Raw genomic sequence first — 23,438 nt, 5'->3', positions numbered from 1 at the left:
CGCGAGCGGGCGCCACCCGCATCGCGAATCGCATCCCGGCTGGAGGCGGTATCGCAGCGCACCCGGTCAGTGGATCTGACCGGGGCGCTGCAGTAACGAGAGTGTAGCGAGCGCTCCGGGGAGGAGCGGGGACCCGGAGCGCTCGGCGTAACAGAAATATCTCCAGCCATACAGAAGTTATATGAGAACATACATTTACCATTGATTTGCATGGGACTTTAAACAAAAACCCCGACACTCACAAATGGGGGTAGTTAAGGGTTAAATTAACTACCCTATATTTTAAGTGGACATATAAGTAACATGTGACCAAGTATTATCGAAATATCTCCAGCCGTTTGGAAGTTATGCAGTAACATATATTTCCTATTGACTTGTATGGGACTTGAAACATAAACCCCGCCCCTGGCAAATGGGGGTGAGTAAGGGTTAAATCACCTATCCTATGTTTGTTGTTGACATATTAGTAACGTGTGCCAAGTTTCATGTTAATATCTTTATCCCTTTGGAAGTTTTTGTGGAAACCAACAAACACAGTACTGACATACCACAATCAGGAAGGGGAAGACAAAACAAGGAAAAATCAGAGAGGAAAAAAAAAAAAGAGAAGGAAGCACAGCCAAAAGATCCCTAAGGAAAGTCAAAAGCTAAGGGGGTTGTCTATCGGTGAATCTACTATGTTAGATATTTCCTATACATTAAATAATATATTATGTATAGGATCTTTCCCGGGTCACGTGATGTACAGTTGTAATGTGTAATTGCTTGAGGACCTTAGAGGTCATGTGATGTACCCAGAGTTCACTGGGTTCAGGACTTACAGGTTTGCTGACCAATGAGTTTAGTCCACCCCCTTATTATATAAAGGGCTGTAGCCACTAAATTCTCTCTCTTGTTCCTGCACTATTAAGCAAGCACAAATATCTCCGCAGAAATCTCAATTCATCTAGGCCAAAGCCTAAAAGAACCAGCAGCCACTAAACCGTGAGTTACCAAGCTCAATCTATCAAATCCTGTGTGATTACTACCAGCTAAAATATTATAATTAGTAGCACAGGGGCCTGCATCAAAGCTCATTGCTTCAGTCCTAGCAAAACCTGTGAAGAACCTGCATTCCGGTTACTTCTTAAGCGACTGTCATGTATGAAGACTGTTGCATAAAATCTTCGAGTAAAGTTCTTCAGTTTATTCATAAAGCCTGCTGTGGACATTCCGTTATTTTCCCTGCCGTTTCTGGGACGGTTGGCGGTAGGACCATTAACACTAAGGAAACCGCACCCTGGCATCACAATATCTAAGGGTTAATACCACCAGACCCTGCACTTACATCACCGCAACACCCCAGACACCACAACTCTCCTGGTTCACCACAACTCTGCTCAGAGCTGAATTTTCCAGTGTGTTCTATAATGCTGAGTTTAATAATATCTTTTGAAGGATATTGCTTTGTTAGACACTAGCAATGCCCCGGATAACTTGCACACCATTCTACCATGGTCCTGTAAAAACTGGGTATTAAGTAGATCTCAATACTTGCCCCATTTAGGCCTCATTCACACCACTGCGAGGACACGGTAGTGTGACGGCCGTCGGGGAAAACAGCGGCTTGTGCCGTCTTTCTCTCCCGCTACTCCTGCTGAAAAACAGTGGCGCCCGACAGACCTCATTGACTATAATGGGGTCCATCGGGACCCGCTGTTGCCTGTTGCGCCCCGTCAAAATGACGGCTGTCAAACTCGCAAAAAAAATTAATAAAATAAGAGAGTTTTACGGCAGTTCTTGAAGGGGTGCAACGTCAGTGTAGAAGAAGCCTTATAAAGGTAGCTCTTTAACCGTCCACGGTTGCTTATCCTAACCTAGATGATCATTTTATGCCACATGTAGTTGCAAATATTTAGATTTATTAAGGATATTTAATATAACTCTAATGTATCATTTTCAGAGTTGTCCATCGGAATCACAGTGCTCGCCGTAATTGGAAAATTTGCAACTGCGTCTTCCTATTCAGTTTGTTATGTATATGCTGCGGAGCTATTTCCCACAATCCTTAGGTGAGTTGTTTGATATATGCATTCTGGGCTCATGCACATGGTTGGATCATATATCTGTGTTGTGTTAATTCGTAATGTGGTGTCCATAGCCTGATGTGCGACCGCATTGTACATTTTTGTGTCAAAGAGTACAAAATCATTGTATGCTCCATTACATATAAAGCTATTCTTCACTTAAAACACTGCTTGTAGTGGAGAGTATAGGGCCTCACAGAAAATCCATATAATGTCATGAGGAGTGCCTATGGCAACATAGTATGAATCCATAGCATAGCATAGTTTGTTATGGTTTTAAAAGGGTACTCTAGGTTTGCAAACCTATCCCTTATCTCATTTCGGTGAGTCCAACTGCTGGAACCCTCACGATCTCCAGATCTGCCTGAATCTCCCTGTGCATGGAGTACAGGGTTAACATGCCCCTCCATACATTCTCTAAGGGAGTACCGGAGGTACATGAGCGCTGTACTCGTGTATCTTCGGAGCTCCCATAGAGAATGTATAGAGGAGGTATGTTGACCCCGTTCTCTGTACACAGAGAGATTCATGGAACTGTTTTGGAGATCACAGGGGGCCCAGTGGTCGGACCCCTGCAAATATACACTTATCCCCTATCTCTTGCATAAGCAATAAGTTTGCAAACGCTGTATCCATCCTTTGAATAGGGCGTAAGCTTGCAAAGACTGGAGTATCCCTTTAAAGGGATACTCCACTGGAAAAAAAATGTTTATCAACTGGTGCCAGAAAGTTCAACAGATTTGTAAATTACTTCTATTTAAAAATCTTAAAGGAAATCTGTCCTCAGAATCACCCGCACTAAACCTGTTACACAGGCTTGTAGTGCGGGTGATCCTGATTAAAACGCTTCTTACCTGGTTAAAAATGGTTCAGCGCTTCTTCGTTTCTCTATATTTTTAGTTTTCTGTTATTCCCTGGCTTGGGACTCAGTGGGAGGGGTTATCATCTGGGACTCGGCCACACGTCATTCTAGCTGGGCGGAACGCCCTCCCCACCAGACCAAGAAAGAAGAATTAGACCAGGAGGATAAATTCATGAATATTCATGAGCCGGGCGGCAGCTCCGCCCAGCTAGAATGACGTGTGGCCGAGTCCCAGATGATAACACCTCCCACTGAGTCCCAAGCCAGGGAATAACAGAAAACTAAAAATATAGAGAAACGAAGAAGCGCTGAACCATTTTTAACCAGGTAAGGAGCGTTTTAATCAGGATCACCCGCACTACAAGCCTGTGTAACAGGTTTAGTGCGGGTGATTCTGATGACAGATTTCCTTTAATACTTCCAGTACTTATCAGCTGCTGTATACTACAGAGGAAGTTCTTTTCTTTCTGAATTTTCTTTCTGCCTTACCACAGTGCTCTCTGCTGACACCTCTGTCCATGTCAGGAACTGTCCAGAGTAGAAACAAATCCCCATAGCAAACCTCTCCTGCCTGTCCTAAGGTCCTGAACTCAGGAGGACCTTAGGACAGGCAGGTGGAGAGAAGCGGGTGGCGGCGGCAGTCTATGGCACCGCAAAAGCCGCTGCAGTTCATTGATTTAAAGTGCCCGCTTTAAATCAATGATCTGCAGCGGTTTCGCCGGGGGGGGGGGGGGGGGGAGGGCTGTTAAGTGGCCGTTAACTTATACCTGAATATCGGTATAAATTATCGGCTATCGGCCCTAACCTCCACAGATTATCGGTATCGGCCCTAAAAAATCGATATTGGTCGATCCCTAATATAGACCATTTGAGTTTAACAGTGTGGTAAGTCACCACAAGACCAAAGGAAGATCAACACATACCTGCTTGCCTTGTATCCATTCCCATGAAGTAATTTTATGGTAAAAAGTTGACCTTACTTTTGCAGGAACTTAGATGTTCTTAGAGTACGTTATAAAAAAATGAAATTTTATATATATATATATATATATATATATATATATATATATATATATAGCAAAACAATAGTGCCACACTCCAATATGCAGAAAAATATAGTGAATTTATGATGTGAGTCAATAAATTCACAATATTTTTCTGCATATTGGAGTGTGGCACTATTGTTTTGCTATTTGGATGGACTTTGGTTGGGTCTGGGGTGCTGGCAACTGGCATATTATATGATAGTAGTGCTGCAAATATTTTAGATTTTGTGTGCTGCAGTCCTTTCTACATATATGTATATATATATTTCATTGACTAAAATGTAATAGATGGTTTTTCTACATTCTAGGCAAAATGGAGTAGGACTCTGCTCTATGACATCCCGGATAGGTGGGATTATAGCACCGCTCATTATTCTTCTGGAAAAATATCACCGGGCTATACCAATGGCCATTTATGGAAGTGTGCCTATCATCGGAGGTCTTCTTTGTTTCTTGTTACCGGAGACAAAGGGCATGGATCTTCAGGATCTTACATTAGACACCAATGATATTCCAAGGTAAAGCAATTTGCCTATAGATCTAAACTATTTTATATGTGTCGATAATGCATGTTTTCCTAAAGAGGGGAGTTTACATATGTACACTACATGTGGAGGGATTATTTGAGCAGTATGAATAGTATCTAGTCTACTACCTGCATGATTTTTCTGTCAGCACATCCTCTTGATGGAGAATTGTAAATTCCAAGGCTTTTTCTAATGATTTAATAATAATACAATATTATAATGCCCAAACAAAATAAAAAATTGAAATATATATATATATATATATATATATATATATATTGCTATATTTACCAATGTAAGAAAATGTTTTCTTTCAGGTCAGACAGTCTGCCAAAGAACCAGCTCTTAAGTGATTCACACGAGCCGCAAACCAAACAAAGGAAGAGCACCCGGTTCTAACCTGGATAAAGGACAAACTCTCCATATACTTATATAGTGAGAACCATTATTTCATCTCTTGGGCGTTGCTAACAAATCCTAATACAAAAATAAATGAAGATGTTCATCTAGAAACAATCCTTTTTCCTGTAGAAATGTCCTCTTCTGTCGAGCTCCGCTCTGCTACATTTGGAAGAGATTGGTGAAGATTGTGTTGAATCAGAATAGCTACATAAAATGTATATACTGCTCCGGTGGACTAAACCTAATATACTGGGTGAACGAACAGGAGTCCATACAGGGGTCACTGAGTACTCCTCTGCTAATGTTGTGTTTTAGGTCTTCTCAGTGGTGCTTTGAAGGCGGGTCCCCTGCAGTCCGTATCGCTTTGGGTCCTGGAGGAAGGGGCCTAAGCCCACCTCCGCTGTTTGAATATTAATTTTCTTCAACCCTGTGTCCTAGTGACGTGGAGTCACATGCCCCCTGAGCACACCACTCTGTCTGCAGAGCGCATGCGCCTGAATGTAAAGGACCAAGGGCGTACCTGTACGTCCTGGGTCCTTTTCCTCTCTATAACATGGGGCCACAGCATGGTCCCGCATCATAGCGAGTTGGGCCCGGCCTCTAACAACGGCCAGGACCCGTGGCTAATAGCGTGCGGCACTGATCGCTGTGCAGCGCGCTTTTAACCCTTTAGACGCGGCGTTCAAAGTGTATCGCCGTGTCTAAAGTGAAACTGAACTACCCCCCCCCCCCCCGGCTAGCTCAGGGGGCTGTTTGGGACCGCCGCTGTGAAATTGCAGCATCCCGAACAGCTGTAGGACACGAGGAGGGTCCCCTTACCTGCCTCCTGGTGTCTGATCGCCAAATGACTACTCAGTGCCTGAGATCAAGGCATAAGCAGTCAAGCGGCAGAATCATTGATCAATGGTTTCCTATGATCAATGTATAAGATCAGTGTGTGCAGCGTTATAGCCTTCTATGGGAGCTATAACAGTGCAAAAAAAAAAATGGAAAAAAATAGTTAATAAAGATCATTTAACCCCTTCCCTAATAAAAGTTTGAATCACCCCCCTTTTCCCATTAAAAATAAAAAAAAGTGTAAATAAAAATAAACATATTTGGTATCGGTATGTGTGGTCAGGTTAAAAACTTATAGGGGGAGATTTATTAATATGGGCCATAGCAACCAATCAGATCGCTTCTTTCATTTTTGAAAAGGCCTCTGAAAAATGAAAGAAGCGATCTGATTGGTTGCTATGGGAAACTCAGCAACTTCTCCTCTGGACAGGTTTTAATAAATCTCCCCCTATAGGGGAGAGGAAAAGTGCAGAGGAAAAGTTGCAGAGGCCCATAGCAACCAATCAGATTACTTCTTTAATTTTGCAGAGGCCTTGTTAAAAATGAAAGAGGCGATCTAATTGGTTGCCAGTTAATAAAAAAAAAAAATTGAAATTAAATTTTTTTTAATTAACTGGTGCTAGAAAGGTATACATATATTTAACCCCTTAATGACCATGTTTTTTTCCTGTTTTTCCTGTTTTCCTCCTTATCTTTAAAAAATTATAACTCTTTAAATTTTGCACCTAAGAATTCATATGATAGCTTATTTTCTGCGCCACCAATTCTACTTTGTAATGACGTCAGTCATTTTACCCAAATATCTCTGCACAGGTTTTGATAAATGTCCCCCTATGTGTCTGTGTGCAGCCACTTCACAGCCTTTTTTTGGCTTTATTTTTGGCCTATGTGCACTAAATTTATCCAAATGGCATACAAATTTTGAGAACTTGCTGTAGGATATCACTTTTTTAAGGCAAGAAAGAAGTGGTATGAATTTGCATTTGTTTTTTAACATTTGCACATTACTTTTGCACCTTTTAAAAAAAAAGATGCAGTTAATAAATCTCATCCACTGCATAGTCAATAATGAAGCACTGCATTTCACAGTCACTTTTGCCAAAGTTTTCTATTTTGAAATTGCGCAAAATTTCAGCCAATAAAATGTTAGGAAGGGAATGATAAATCTCCCCATATTTTTTTTTTGTATATAACTGTGTAGCCTTATGTGCTCTGATTTCAATTTTTTCTTTTTCTCCCTTGCTGGTAAAATCTGCAGTTACTTTTCTGACCAGATGGTGGAAATACATAGCTGTACCAAATCATGTTTAACCCCTTAAAGGGGTACTCCGGTGAAAACCTTTTTTCTTTTAAATCAACTGGTGCCAGAAAGTTAAACATATTTGTAAATTACTTCTATTAAAAAATCTTAATCCTTCCAGTACTTATTAGCTGCTGAATACTACAGAGGAAATTCCTTTCTTTTTGGAACACTGATGACATCACGAGCACAGTGCTCTCTGCTGACATCTCTGTCCATTTTAGCAACCGTGCATAGCAGATGTATGCTAAGGGCAGCATGGTGGCTCAGTGGTTAGCAGTATTATAATATAATATAATAATAATATTATTATAATAACGTCAGCAAAGAGTGCTGTGCTCGTGATGTCATCAGAGACCATTCCAAAAAGAAAAGAATTTCCTCTGTAGTATTTAGCAGCTAATAAGTACAGGAAGGATTAAGATTTTTTATTAGAAGTAATTTACAAATCTGTTTCACTTTCCGGAGCCAGTTGATTTAAAAGAAAAAAGGTTTTCACCGGAGTACCCCTTTAAGGACAGAACCATTTTTTACCTTAATGAGCAGGTTCTTTTTTTTTTTATTTGACATGGATCTCTTTAAATGGTAATTACTTACAGTAAATTCGATTAGTCACGAACTTCTCGGCTCGGCGGTCGCTGACTTTTCCTGCATAAATTAGTTCAGCTTTCAGGTGCTCCGGTGGGCTGGAAAAGGTGGATACAGTCCTAGGAGACTCTTTCCTAGGACTGTATCCACCTTTTCCAGCCCACCGGAGCATCGGAAAGCTGAACTAATTTATGCAGGAAAAGCCATCAACTGCCGAGCCGAGAAGTTCGTGATGAATCAAATTTACTGTAAGTTCGCTCATCTCTAGTAATAACTTTAGAACGCTTTTTCTGAGCGGAGCGATTCTGAGATAGTTTTTTCGTGACATATTGTACTTTATATAAGTGATGAATTTTTGCTGACACATGCAGCATTTTTTGTGAAAAACTCAAAAATATTGTGAAAAAATTTATTTTTTTTCTTTTATTTTATGGTTTACACTGTGCGGTAAAAGTGATGTTATATTTATTCTGTGGGTCGGTACGATTATGACGATACCTATTTTATATAGCTTTCTATCTTCTTTTTCCTTTTCCGAGCAAAATTCTTTTTCTGCCATTAATTTTCCACCAGACATAACTTTTTTATTTTTGGTCCGACACCATTGAGTAAGGGCTTATTTTTTGCGGGATGAGCTGTACTTTTTATCGGTATCATTTTTGCGATATGTGCTACCTGCTATTTGTACCAAAATTTGTACCAAAATTTTGCGCTTTCTTTGTTGTTTTACTTTATGGCATTCCCCCTGTAGGATAATTTACATTATAGTTTTGTAGTACACGTCATTACGGACATGGCAATACCTATTATGTATCAGATTTTTGTTTTTGATCTTTTTTTGGTGATAATACAGGGCTTTTATTGGGAAAGGGGCATTTTTTTTTTTTTTTTTTTACACTTCATACTTTTATTGAAGACCTTTTATTTTATTTTTTACACTTTTTACAGGTTATACTATGCTGCAATACATTTGTACTGCAGCACAGTATAACCTGATGAGCTGCACACACTACAGCCTGTGCGATCCAGTCTCTGGCTGGATCTCACAGGCTTCCATAGCAGGCATATGACCTCCTGCTGCCATAGCATCCAACGCATCGCGTATAGCGTGCTCCCCTGTCAACAACATAGATGCCGTGATCAGAATTGATCACGGCATCTATGGGGTTATTGCTGCCAGGACTGGCGCGATCGTGGCTCCGGAAGCTAAGGCAGGACTCCAGCTGTGGTTGACAGCCGGATCCCGCCGCCGTTCTCCTGTGCTGCCCGCGGCAGTGCTGGAGATCGCTATGACGTATGCATACGTCCCAGCACACGAACGTATTGGGTGCCAGGACATATGCATACGTCCTATAGCAGGAAGGGGTTAATATACTCGAAAATATATACACAGATTGTTCTAGTGTACATTCACTTAGTCTACTGAAGGCAGAAACAACAAATACAGATCTAATGCAAATACATATTTTATTTTGCAACATGAAAAACAAAGGCCATGTCACAGACAGTAGTGTATAAGATTTAAAAAAGATTTTTTATCAGAAAAGAATTACTATACAAAGGTAATATCTCTATAAATGCAGCATTTGATGCATAAACTCTAAAAAAAACAATCTTATAAATAATAAATTAGGATCTCAAATATTTTAACAGTCCAAAATCTGATCATGTTAAGAAAAGCATACAAATTCTTATAGTTCTGATTGAGTTAACAAAGAAATGTCATTTGAGTTGTGTTACTGTTAAAGACTATGGACACCTTTGAAATTACTGGATACATTGGGGGAGATTCTCAAAGAATTTTGCACCCAAAAATGTTGGCGCGAAAAGTATCGACTACATTTTCAAAGAGCTTTGTGCCGCGGTTTACACTGTTCACGTCAGTTTTGTAAAAGTGGGCATGTCCACGTATATTGTCTGCTTTACATTATATTTTCAAAGGGGTGAGAGTCCAGTTTACATCAAAAATTTCCCACCAGCTTTTTGATTCTTTTTTTTTCTTGGTCACACTGCACCTGCGCTCACATTTAAGCTCAGAAATGTTTTATCTATAGAGTTATTGCTTGTCTGGGCACTAGTAACCATGGAATATTTTGGGAGATGTTTCCACCAGATTTTTCTGGGATGTAAAATTTGGCACAAAAATCTGCAATTTTGGTGTCAAACTCTGCAGTTTTGGCACAAAAAATCCATTATGGCTGCAACAACAAAAAATTGTCGCAAGAAAAAAACAAAAGTGGCACGAAAATGAATTTTCACATATTTTCATAGCAGCACAAGAGACCTTTGAAAATGTGAGTAGAAAAAACAAGGTGTCAATAATATCACTGGAACAGAAATTACAGTAGTTTTTGAGAATCTCCCTACTGAGTTAAAAAAAAGGTTGCACTTAGTTTGAGTCTGCAGTCTTCATTCCTTTATTCATTTTCAGACCCCCTGATGTATAATTTGCAGCCTGCTCCTAGCTTGTTGTGCCCTCGCAGTAATACATGCTGCATGTGTGCTTAGGGGTCTATAGTTTGCTGTATGTGCTCTGATTTTTCTCTACAGTTGTACACGGCCCCTGGAATTCCTGTTGAAGCGGCCCTCCATGTATGTTCTCCCCTCTGTTCATACTTTTAACTTCTATTTACAACTACATTCAGAGGCGTAACTTGAAGCTTCTGGGCCCCGATGCATTATCTGCAACAGGCCCCCATGTGCCAATTATAATACTGGTCTCTTATGGGCCAGATGTGCTTTGGGGCCCCCTTAGGCACCAGGGCCCCAGTACAACTGCTACCTCTGCACCCCCTATAGCTACACCCTTGACTCCATCTCTGTATTTGCTGCTATCTCTAACATTGACAGAGCAGAAAGTCTGTAAGATGGATTATTTAAGGTTTTCCTTTTTCCTCTGGGTTTGGCGGTGCATGGATTATTGGTATATTGATTGGTAGATAATTTTGAATAAGAATGATTTAGAAAGTTACTTAATTTTGCATACAGGAACCAAATAAAAATTTGAAAATGTATAGAAAAGGTGTTGATAGCCTTTAAGAATTTTCTTCAAGATTTATCAGTTATAAGACACTACCATGTGCATATGTTATGGGCAAATTCCACCCAATGTAACCCATTATCAGGCTGTGTTTTAAAAGGCAAAAAATATTTGGCTATCACTATCCAATGTATAAAATGAAGTTTGCACAAATGATGCCAAATAACATATTGCACTAAGTCAAAGTAAGAGTTAAGTTTGAAGCTGGGTTAAGTTGGCCATAAAAGATAAAAATTGGCCAAACCCACTAGCGGCCAATGATCTTATATATATAAGGGTGTCCTGGTTGCCTCCCAATGGAGACCTTCTCCTTAACAGGCCTCCTCCTTTCTTCCCATGAGTGATACAGTAACATACAATAGTGGCCAACTGTGCATGTTTATGGCCGGGTCCGTCTTTATACTCTATATCTGAGGTAACATCCTTTAGTTGTAATTTATGCTCAGTTTTTCTGACCAATACAGTTATACTGTAGCCCCAGATTTACTGTATTATGTTAATTTTTTTTACTTTATCTAAAGTGTAAGAGGAATATAATAATAATGGTCTGGTAATACAAAGACATATTCATGGAACAGTACATTGAGAAGAGCTGGGATTTTCTCTTGTTATTAGCATGGCACATTGAGATTACATTAACTGATAATCTTTCGGTGTATAAAATATAAACCAAATTAAAAAAGTAAGAATTGTCCTGATTTGTCTGAATCAGTTGTTGGTCTGTATAATGCAGCCGGGCACAGTCTGGTTATAGAAGACCACCCTATGAAGTCATCATTTCTTAGCTGGTTTTGAATTCCCAAAAGTGACAAATACCACACCGGTCTCATTTCCTTTGTTATTAGAGTGGTCTACAGACGAGATTACATGTCTTCTAAGAATAGGAGAAGCGGTGACCTCATAGCGAGGAGGGGCAGATACAAACTCAAACGTTGAAGAGCCATGAGTGTCTGATTGTTTCGTAACAGTTGTAGATGTCTTGGACTTTACGATTTTGTTTCCATACTCATCAGATTCTTCATATTTTTCAGTAACTATTGTTGTTCCAATTACTTTTGGACCTTCTGGACCAGTTTTCAACTCTAAGACACTTTTTTGCCTTTGTGAATTTGGACTTGATGGTGATTTGGGGTTTTGTTCATGTACCATGGGAATACCCAGCGATGCAGGTGACTGTCCATTGTCACATACACTCCACTGATGAAAAGGATCCAAACGCTCTAGAGGATTAATCCCATTTTGGTCTTTTCCATTAACACCTTGAGACATTCCTCCAGTCTGATTTGAAATAGTAGCTGAGGGCAGAGAACTGTTGTGCTGTGAGGTCTTCCTGGCTGCAGACTCTATAGTAATAAAAGATGGAGATGTAGGAGAAAGTCGACTGGAGACACTGCTAGTCACCTCCAGCTCTGTTTTCTTATGTTCTATTTTTTCCTGATTATTTAAATTATTTACAGCTTCTGGACACTTTTGTTCAAATAGTTGTGTTGGTTTTTCTGGTTTTGCTTTACTAGAAACAATACTAATTTTTCTTATGTTATTGGTAGCATTGCTACATACACCTAAAGATTCACGAAACAGACCTGAAAGGCTTACAATGTCAGAATCAGATTTTAGGTTGGACACAGCATAAAGTGCTTTCTTAACTGTTTCTTCAATGTCCAGAATTTTGGCCAGGGTCTGCTCTTTTAAATGTTTGATTTCAGCACTTGCCCTTTCGAGGTCCTCGAAGGCAAGTTCTACTGATGAGACACTTTCAGAATCTTCTCTTTGCAGCTCAAATCTTTCATGTTTCTGATTCTCTTCTAACTTAAGAGGGAAAGCTTGTTCTTTGGAACTTACCACCCAGTCTGGAACAGTCTCAAATAAGCCCCTCATGGACTTGACATCAACAGTGCTGCTCTTTTCTTCCAATTCTGTTACTTTTTCCAAAATCTTTTCCAACTCATCTTGTTTTTTCAGATTTTCAAAAATATCTGTTGCTGTCCTTATGTTGTCTTTCATGATCTCATCCATATGAATTGATAATCGTTGACGTCTTGCATCTTCTGATTCCTTGTTTCGCTTGACTCTCATGACTACATTCTTGTTATCAGCATCACTAACATTGGTTCTTGACTGTGTCACATGAACAGCTGACTTGTTTGACACTTCTTCACTTTTCAAATTTTCCGATAGGTTCTCTTTATTTATTACTTCTTCTGGACTTTGTCTTGTATGGCATTCTGACATTGTATGAGCAGTTAGGTTAGAATCTATAGAAGCGCTGCATTCAAATGATTCAGCTTCCTTGGTTTTTTGGTCGAGTTTGATCACACCTTCTTCCTGATACGTCTGATCTTGACTGGTAACCACATTGTTTTGGTTGCATAGTTTGTGTTCATGGGGAAGAAGCATTTCCTTTTCGGTTTCAGAATTTATGTTTGTAGAGGGATACATGCAAGCATTTGGGACGTTACTTGGAGACTGTGTTTTCATTGTCATATTGGCTGGTTCTGTTATATCTTTAAAACAACATTCTTCAGATGGAGTTGAAGGGCTAGAAACTGGAGATGATGTAGCCAAGAAGGCCTTGTTTTTGTGTCTAGGCGGTGGACGTATACCAGGTAACAAATGCTTTGGTTTTGGTGGCAGTGCTGGCTTTTTTCTTTGTACCATTTGGCAAGTTTGGGAGGCATTAGTGTTTTCATCTACTGTATTTCTGCAAGCCTTTGCAATGCAATCTTGAGTATTTGGCATAGGATTATTCACCGTTTTGGAGTCATCCTTTGTGGCTTCTACATTACTTGAAGTGAGAGCTTGGCACACTTCTTGTTCAGTCACAGGAGCTGGAGAAGGAGGAGAGTTATTATCAGATGGTTGCATTGACTTTGCCATAGCCTGATCTTTGATATGCTGAACATCAGAATTCCTTTTACATGCAGCATAAGATTGCCCTGCATTTCTGTATATCATAGCTGCTTTAAAGTCACCCTTAGATACATTTACATTAGACTTTTGAAGGGATTCAAGGGTGGACGATAAATTACCCTTTACAACTTCTTCCTTTTCTATTTCTTTCTGCTCTTTTGAAGCATTCTGCAATGCTCTGATGGTTGCCTTTACATCCCCCCTGACAATATCTTGGTCCCTTTCTTCTTGTTCTATTTGTGCCTTATAGTCACAATCACTAAAGGGATTTAAATAGTTTTTTGCACATTTGGGGGGCTCAGCATTGTTGTTAATGATGTTAGTTTCTGCTCTAGTCTCACGTGAAGGTTTCTCCTCCTCAGAAACACTGACCTTTTTGGTGGCCGAAGTAGATGTTTGAAGACTTGCATAACATGTCTTTGTATCTGTAGCTGTGGTCATGACACTTGCTGTCTGCTTTACTGTTGCATGTTCTGGATGTAAAGTTGCTTGAACTGGTTGAGTCCTATTTCTTTTTGCTTCCTTGTTGGTAAGATGGATTTCTTGAGAGCTACTCTTTATCTTACATTGAGCTTGTTTTTGGATAGTTCTAGCTTCAGCTGTGGCCTGTCTTAGATCCAACAATGCGGCTTGTAGATCGGTTCCAGTGGTACTGTTATTTTGTGATGCATTACAGGTAGAACCCACAACACAAAACGATTTATCCAGCGTAGAGGTATTTTGATGTGCAGAAGTTTGCTTGGTGTCAATACTTTTTTGTAATATAGTATTGCTTTCTGCAGTATTACTCAGAGAGATGTTCCTTTTTTCTATTTTGCAACAAGAAGAAGCCTGGGCATCGGTACTTTTCACAATTCCATCCACAACACATTCTTTCACACTTTTATGGGGTTGTACAGGGTGGAATATAGGCGTTGATGCAACAAACACACATTGTGGACCAACTTTGCTTTGATTGTCTGACTGCTTACATTGTTCGGTTGTCTCTTGCTGCATTGATTCACTCTGAGAACATGCTAGAGCATCTAATTCTGATTCTTCTTGAAGACTTTTCAAGTATCCAAGGTCACCTTTTTCAATGCAACTTGTGAACAAGTGGACATTTCCTTTTTCGTTTTGCTCACGAGTCACCGAACTTCTGCATTTATTTTCTTGGCCACTCGCAAGGAGATTCCCAATTGTGGATTTGACATTTCCTTTGAGGATATCCCCCTGAGCCATGTTAAATTTACACTGCAATGACAGAGCATAGATAATAATTTTGACTGACCCACTTTCTGATTCCTCCATTATGATACCAGTTTTTGTCGAAGCATCCTCATTTGGCAATATTTTAAGAGCTTTGGCTACATTATGCCTGACATGTTCTTCTTCCTGTTCTGTTGACTGGACAGCATTTAGAAGAGTCAATTTAGTTGCAATGATCTGCCCGCTGCTGTTTTCCTCAACCAGTAGACCATGAGGCTCTACATCAGCTCTGTGGAGTAGCTGTATTAGTATTCTTTGCAGGTTACCTCCAACTATTTCTTCCTTTTGGATATCAGTCGCTGTTTGTGTTGATAACTGATATTTTATCATCTTCACATTTCCACTGTTATTGTTTTCGATGACTATTCCTTTATGTTGAATTATATTATGGGAAAGGAACGCATCCAGCGTGTCTTTTACACTTATTTCTTTCTGTTCAACACCAGTTGATGATTTATAGTTACATTTATCTAGTGGTGTACTTTCAAACAGCCATGTTGTACTCTTCACATTATCTTTGGGAATGTCTTCAGTAGTCTGAGGAGCTGCTGGGCTTTCAGTGTCTTTTAGGCTATCTAAGGGTTGAGACTCAAATAACCATGTACATCTCTTGACATCACCTTTCTGGTTGTCTTCTCTTTGTACTTTTATGATGCCACAATGTTCTTGATCTTCTCCTTTTAAACAATCAATTGGTTGGTTTTCAAAGAGCCATGTAGATGTCCTAACATTTCCCTTCTGTACATCACTGACACTAACTAGTCTAACATACTTGTTCTGGTTTACTTTTTGTGATTCAAATAGCTGCCTATTTATTTGGACATCACCCTTCTGTACATCATCTACTGTTCTAGCTGTGTGCTTTTCAGTGTCAGTAATGGAATCCAATGGTTCTGTTTCGAACCTCCAGCGGGCAGACTTGACACAGCCTTTTTCAATATCTTCCTGTGTCACTGCTCTGATAACAAAAACTTCTTCATCCTTATGGATCATGTCAAGGGGTTTTGTTTCAAACAGCCATTTTGCACCCTTTACATCCCCTTTTTGAATTTCTTCCTTCTTTACAGATGTTACCTCATGGTATATCCCTCCTTTGTCCTGAATTGCATATAAAGGCTTGGTATCGAAGAGCATAGTACAAGTCTTTACTTCTCCTTTATTAACAGCTTCTTGCACTTTGCATATCTCTTTGTCATCAGAATCTTGGTGGATCTGATCCAAAGCATATGTTTCAAAGATAAATTTTTTTCCTCCAACATCTCCACCTTCTATATCTTTTTCAGGGGGTAATTCTTGAATTCCATCTTCCCGAACTGACATAGAGTCCATTGGACAATTTTCAAAAAGCCAAGTAAATTTATTTACTGCACCAGCTGGTATATTTCCTTCTGTAGGAATGTCTGTCTTCTGAAGTGGGACACTCACATTTGGCTTCGACTCAAAGATCTCCTTCACCCTGGACACTTCACCTGACTGGATTTCAACACGACTAGAATACCTAATCATTTTTCTCTGCTCTTTTGTAGAAGAAAGTTTGTCAATAGGTTCAGTCTCAAATAAATGCTTAGTTGTTTTTACATTAACACCTTCCAGGCTGTCTGGGGAAGCAAGGCTTACTTTTATATAACGCTCTTTGGAGTCTCCAATGGAATCAAGTGGTTGGGTTTCAAACATCCAAGTGTGTGAGTTGACGTTACCTTGTACAGGTGGTTCTTTCTCCAGTTTGTTTTCGGATTTGTCATATAACTGGTCAATAGGTTGGGTCTCAAAGAGCCATCGACATTGGTTAACATCACCTTTTTGTAAGACTTCTTTCTGGGCTGTGGCTTGTTCATCTCTTTCAATTTTATTGGAATTAATGACATCTACAGGTTGTGTTTCAAACATCCACTTGACTGTTCCCACGTCGCCAGACAGAATTTCTTGTTTTGTGATCCCTTTAATGATATCTACTTTTTGGATACTTTCATTAAACTGATCCAATGGTTTTGTTTCAAACATCCACTTGTAATTTTTAACATCACCACTTATTAATTGCTCTCGACTGACAGATGTCACTTCATGGTAGTTGCCCAAACTATCTTCAATAGCATAAAGGGGTGTGCTTTCAAACAAAGCTTGATTTGTTTTCACATTGCCCAACCTAATTTCATCCTGATTGGAGACTTTAACCCCTTTATGGTTTTTAGCACTCTCATGTGGAAGTGTTTCAAATAGGGTTTTGAATGATTTCACATCTCCCTTCATAATTTCTTCTGTGCCTGTTCCATATTGTCCTGTTGCTTCTTCCTCTCTGTTGGTGATCTTGTCTAGAGAACATGTCTCAAACACATGTTTCCTTTGTTGAACAGCTCCTCTTTCTTCCTTTAGTAGCTCAACCTTTTTTAATTGTCCAACCTCTCTTCCTTTGAGGGTTTCCATTGGTTGTGTTTCAAAGAGCCATAAAGTAGACTTCACATCCCCAGGTAATATTTCTTCTGTGGCAGCAAATTTACTGTCAGTGTGTTCATTTATGGAGTCAACAGGCTGCTTTTCAAAGATGCTGCATTGCTTGTTCACATCTACCCCTTCAACAGCATCTACAGAGGGTTGAAACACTCCTTCGTCTAGGTTCTCTTTTATTGTGTCCAAGGGTTGAGTTTCAAATATCCATTTGGTTGCATTAACTCCTCCTTTAGCTATCTCTTCCAATGATATCCCTCTAATAACCTGAACTTTAGATGTATCCTTATTAATAGTGTCCAAAGGCTGAGTTTCAAACAACCATCTGGCTGTGTTGATATCATTGCTCTGAGTTTCTTCCCTACAAATAGATTTAATTTCATGAATATTTCCAGTCTTATCTCTTATTGCACACAAGGGCTCTGTCTGGAAATATTTGATGGTTTTGCTCACATCTCCTTTTAGTTCTTGTATTTCAGATTTAAGCTGGAGGAGGCTGTGTTCTTCTACAGAGTTGCAGCGACCAACTTCATCTAGTGATTGTGTTTCAAAGAGAACTTTGGTTCCTTTAACGTCACCTTTTTCAACTGGTTCTTTTAACACTGCTTGGTGGACATCTGCGTCTTCAGGATAGATTCTGTTTAATGAATCCAGTGGCTGAGTTTCAAATAACCACAAAGCCGTCTTCACATCTCCCTTTGTCTGATCTTCTCCAGGTAACGCAGATGAAAACCTTTCATCACTATCATCTTTCTGGCCTTGAAATATTAAAGAAGTGTTTTTAACATTGCCGCCAAGTACAGCTTCTTCTTCAGTCAATTTCCGGTTAGCCTGGTGCTCTCCAATGGTATCTAATTTCCAGTTTTCAAAGATCCAACGCATGGACTGTACCTCTCCAGGCAGAACTGCATCTAGGTTCACTGAAGCCGGTTGATTTGGTTCATCATTGCTTAGCAGTTCGGAAATGTCTCTGGACACAGCATGCTCCAAGTTCTTTCTCAGCTCTGGATGCATATGGCGATAAAGTCTTTTTAACTCATTTACTTGTCTCTGTTCATAGAACTTGGAAAATGACTCTTTTGGTGGTGGTGGTGGTGGAGGTGGTGGAGGCATAAAACATTGCTCTTGTCCTCCTGATACTGTAATAGAAGGTTGTGCTATGTTGGGAGGAGGTGGTAAAGGTAGATCTGCTTCGTGTTTCTTTTCAGTAATCGCATCCTGTGATAACTTCTTGATGTTGTCTGCCATCTTAAGAAGTAAAAAAGGAATTTAAAAAAGTCATGGAGACATTTTTTTTGTTTCATTTTCAATTATTTAACCAGATTAGGCTAGGGCTACATGGTATCCTTGGTCTTGGGACGTCAAATAACATAAAAGTTGAAGAACCAAAAAATATTTGCCATATGCCAGTAGTTTGCTGTCAATCTAATGTCAGATTACTAGCTTAGCAAATTTACCATGTATTGATTTAGCTGTGATTTTTCTGCAACTCTTTTTGAAACCCCCATTGTAGTTGATTTACATTGAAATCTTTGCAACTAAAACTCCAGTAAATTTCTACTTTTTGAGATTATTGCATTGCAGTCACTTCAGGCTTGCAAGGCAACATTGCGATCTTCATGTCCTGCAACCTAATCTGCCAGGTAGCCCTAGCCCAGAAATAAACCTCTGGGCAAAAACAAAAAGTCCAGCTGTAGATTGAAGTGGAGAGACCCACACTAGTAAACAGGCAATTAATATATAATATACTATTGAGAGAAACAATAAAAATACTACAAATAAAAAACTGTCTGATTTTAACACTGTCTATGGGCATTCAAGCTAAGGATTTGGCGGAGTGCCATAGACTTGCATGGAACTTTTACAAAATCTGAGCCATCACTGGAGTTGCGTTTTTGGGCACATTTATTTTTTGTTTTAAACACTTCCTGTGACTCATGTTACATGGCTTTATTGAAAGGGCATGGCTTAAAATGTAGCACAATTGCACCAATAATTTGGCATATGCCATACAACAGTTGGTATAAAAAGACAAGTCTAAAGATGCACAAAATTTACCATGTATTTGAACAACTGTGATAAATGTGGTGCATTCACAGACTGCCTAGTTTAAGGGGGTACTCCGGTGGAAAACAATGTTTTTAAAATCAACTGGTGCCAAAAAGTTAAACAGATTTGTAAATGACTTCTTAATCCTTCCAGTACTTATCAGCTGCTGTATGCTCCAGAGGAAGGGGAGTAGTTCATTTCTGTCTGATCACAGTGCTCTCTGCTGACACCTCTGTCCATATTAGGAACTGTCAAGAGCAGGAGAGGTTTGCTATGGGGATTTTCTCCTCCTCGGAAAGTTCCTGACATGGACAGATATGTCAGCAGAGAGCACTGTGGTCAGACAGAAAAGAAATTTTAAAAGAAAAGAACTTCCTCTGGAGCATACAGCAGCTGATAAGTACTGGAAAGATTAAGATTTTTTTAATAGAAGTAATTAACAAGTAATTAACGTTTAACTTTCTGGCACCAGTTGATTAAAAAGAGTACCCCTTTAAGTTTAAATATTAAACAGCATTAGTAAATCTGTCTCAATATGTTATCCGTCCATAACCAGGAATAAAGGCGATATAACATCTTAATGTTTTGGGGTATGTTCACACATGGCAGATATGCTGAAGATTTTAAATATATTGGCTTTCTGGTTTTGGTGTAGAAACACTGCAGATTTTCTGCTGTAAAATTTCTGTGTATCTGCCCTGTGTGGAAAATAGCCCTTACATTAAGTTAATTGTATAACAATGGTCAGAAAGCTCCTAGTGATGACTGCAAGTTATGTTTTTAAATTGACATTTATACTATAGATTTAGAGCTTTGTATCGGAAAAACTGAGCTTCAATGGCTACAGAAAAAATAAAATCTATCAGCACAGAATTCTGAACCTAATAAAATAAACAGAATTTAAAAGTGGCCATTAAGCCTAAGGCTAGGTTCACATAGTGGACATATTTTATCGTATGGTCAGATTATTGTCCAAAATCAGGGAAAAATGGGTGCAAAAAAGATTGTGGAAGTATTTTTATAGTTATAGTCATTTTCTACATGATTTTTACACTGTGTGAATTCAGCCTATGACTAAAATGATATAACTATACTAATATAGAGTAACTGTTCAGTAATCTACTGATCATTGATAAACACAACAAGACTTGTGGTCAATGATTTCTTGTTCTTTTAACAATTTCTGTACAGTATATAAGTGAGACATTGCATTATCCCTGATCTGCCATTTTGTTGCTTGCACATAAATCCTACCTTTTCTGGTATATCCGGTTGTCTTCTCTATTCTGACTTCCGTTTAGTGTCTGTAAAATAGAAATATTAACCAATGGAGAATTTTTACAGCACAAGTTAAGGAATCATTAATATATGTTTTATCTTTTGCAAATATGACTATTGGAAAAAATCTAACTGTTTGGAAATAAGCACCTTTTCTATAATCTAAGACAGTTTCTCTATCCTTAGAAGGTGCAGCAGACTGGGATGTCAGGGGACATGTTCACAGAATGTAAAGCGCTGCTGCCAAACACTGAACCGGCGCTGCAACATGAAAGCTACACGGGCACTGAGATATTAGCAGTAATAATACTTTTATTACTCTGTTTGCTCCCTGTCAGTGTTCCTAATGTTTTTTCCTTTGGATTTCTGAACTGTATTCACTATATATTTGTCAATTCTCTCATCTTGTCTCTTGGAACTTTTACAACTGAACACGACCAACAAACCAACCAAACTCTTCCTGAGGTTTCTCTCCAGATTTGGTGCCACTTTTGCTGCAGTTTCTAAATCTTGCCTGTCCTTGGCATTGATACCACATTCGATTAGGTATTGTCTTTGACCTCTGCTTTTATACACCCTACTACTGTAGGTAGGACAACCATCAGAAATTTCGGGCCCCCATACTGCTGAATCGTCTGGGCCCCCAGACAGTGCAGGGGAAGTGAGCAAAGCCAGTAGCACAGGGGCTCTTTTAAGGTTAATTTTGCCCAGGCCCCTGATGGCAGTACCACTGATTGTAGCCCTGGCTGCGAGTTACAACTTGGTGTGGTGAGTTTCTATCCATCTGGTTCAATCCACTAAGGTAATGCAATAAATAAAACTAGGAAGAACAAACTGAAGTCTATGGGGAGAAAAATGATTATTTAGGTGAAAAGGGCAGAAATGTTCTATCCTTGGGCAAGATATGTCTTTGTACACCCTTTGGGTGCATGCACACTACGTTTCTTAAGATACGGGACCATATACGGCTGGGGACAGGGGGGCGGAGAGTCGGGGGTGGGGCAACCGCACGCTGCCGTACGCAGTCCCGTATCTAATGTATTTCAATGAGCGACCAGAGTGAAATGCTGCCTCCGGTCGGCTCCGTTTGACCTCGTTTACGGTTTCCCGACCGGACCTAAAAACGCTTTTGACTACGTTCGTAGGTCCGGTCGGGAAACCGTATACGGGCCAAAATGGAGCCGACCAGAGGCAGCATTTCACTCCGGTTGCTCATTGAAATACATTAGATACGGGACCGCATATGGCAGCGTGCGGTTGCCCCGCCCCCGACTCTCCGCCCCCTCTCCCCAGCCGTATACGGTCCCGTATCTTAAGAATCGTAGTGTGCATGCACCCTTAAACATGCCAATATCTTGGATCAAAATTTGTCATTGAAGTAAACCAAGTAATAGCTAGTCTAAACTCAGAGTAAACAGTGTAAAGATGTGCTGAGTTTATCAAAAAGGCCACTGTAATAAACATGGGGCATTCAGCTTTCTGAGATTCCACTATATATTTATGCTTGAAATAGTACAGTGGAGGAAAGTATGTGACATGATTAGTCTATAATTTTAATGGTAGGTTTATTTCAACACTAAGGGACAGAATAACAACAAAAACAAATTCAGGAAAAATGCTGAATTTATTTGCATTTTACAAGTAACAAGCTGAGATTGGGAGAACTCCCTTTAAGAGAGTTTTCCTAGTCTCAGCTCGTTACCTGTATAAAAGACACATGGGAGCCAGAAATCTTGCTGATTGATGGTGGATCAAATACTTAAAGGGGTACTCCCGTGGAAAACGTTTTTTTTTTTTTTTTTTTAATCAACTGGTGCTAGAAACTTAATCAGATTTGTAAATTACTTCTATTAAAAAAATCTTAGTCCTTCTAGTACTTTTAAGGGGCTATATCCTACAGAGGAAATGCTTTTCTTTTTGGATTTCTCTGATGTCACGAGCACAGTGCTCTCTGCTGACCTCTGCTGTCCATTTTTGGAACTGTCCAAAGCAGGAGAAAATCCCCATAGCAAACATATGCTGCTCTGGACAGTTCCTAAAATGGACAGCAGAGGTCAGCAGAGAGCACTGTGGTTGTGACATCAGAGAAATCCAAAAAGAAAAGCATTTCCTCTATAGTATACAGCCCATAAAATGTATTGGAAGGATTAAGATTTTTTAATAGTAATTTTTTTATAGTAATTTACAAATCTGTTTAACTTTCTGGCACCAGTTGATTAAAAAAAAAAAAAAAAAAGTTTTCCACGAGAGTACCCCTTTAATTACGTAAAATGCAAATTATTTCATATTTGGAATGCATTTTTTTTGTTCTGTCTCTTACTGTTCAAATAAACCTACCATTACAATTATGATCATTTCTTTGTCAGTGGGCAAATGTACAAAATCCGCATGTGGTCAAATACTTTTTTCTCCACTGTATAAATACTTTACGGTCATTCATTTTGTAACAATCCCTGAATATATTCTTTTATGGTTTCTGCATGTTCATTCATGGTGGGTTAGAATAGTAATGGATGAAAATAACATAGAGCAGGAATTTAGAGAATGATATACATACTGATTTATATTTCTGGTATTGTCCAGGACAGACTGCAGCTGTCTTCACAATATGTAGTTCCCTCACAGAGGGTAAGATCTACTTGTCCTTGATAAAACTTTCCAGTGACGTTATTCTCCTGGTGTATCAATGTCAGATTTCTTCATCTGAAATGAGACAGGCACATTGCCTATTAGAAAAAGGCTATTAATTCTTTATGAATGACTATGGATTATACATTCTATTTATAAATTACTAATTCCTACGGTAGAAGATAAAATGTTTAGTAGGTACAAGACAAGTAAAT

At 39.3% G+C, this 23,438-nt stretch overlaps 2 protein-coding genes across 5 annotated transcripts in view; one reads left to right on the top strand and one right to left on the bottom strand.

Moving 5' to 3' along the window:
• Window positions 1–5,005, top strand: part of LOC130272538 (solute carrier family 22 member 13-like) — a 48,069-nt gene extending 43,064 nt beyond the window's left edge. For all 3 annotated transcript variants that reach the window (XM_056518386.1, XM_056518387.1, XM_056518385.1), the window contains 3 exons: window positions 1,943–2,051; window positions 4,283–4,492; window positions 4,819–5,005. In XM_056518386.1, the coding sequence (XP_056374361.1) occupies window positions 1,943–2,051; window positions 4,283–4,492; window positions 4,819–4,900 (401 nt within the window). In that variant the 3' untranslated portion in view covers window positions 4,901–5,005. The remainder of the gene's footprint in view (window positions 1–1,942; window positions 2,052–4,282; window positions 4,493–4,818) is intronic.
• Window positions 5,006–9,126: 4,121 nt separating this feature from the next.
• Window positions 9,127–23,438, bottom strand: part of LOC130273230 (xin actin-binding repeat-containing protein 1-like) — a 192,070-nt gene continuing 177,758 nt past the window's right edge. For both annotated transcript variants that reach the window (XM_056519659.1, XM_056519660.1), the window contains 3 exons: window positions 23,153–23,298; window positions 20,572–20,621; window positions 9,127–18,516 (listed from right to left, as the gene is read on the bottom strand). In XM_056519659.1, the coding sequence (XP_056375634.1) occupies window positions 11,443–18,516 (7,074 nt within the window). In that variant the 5' untranslated portion in view covers window positions 20,572–20,621; window positions 23,153–23,298 and the 3' untranslated portion in view covers window positions 9,127–11,442. The remainder of the gene's footprint in view (window positions 18,517–20,571; window positions 20,622–23,152; window positions 23,299–23,438) is intronic.

This window comes from Hyla sarda, chromosome 5 (genome assembly GCF_029499605.1).
Source record: "Hyla sarda isolate aHylSar1 chromosome 5, aHylSar1.hap1, whole genome shotgun sequence".
Taxonomy (NCBI): Eukaryota; Metazoa; Chordata; class Amphibia; order Anura; family Hylidae; genus Hyla; species Hyla sarda.
The sequence above is the reverse complement of the archived record's forward strand: the minus strand, read 5'-3'. Positions and strand labels throughout refer to the sequence as shown.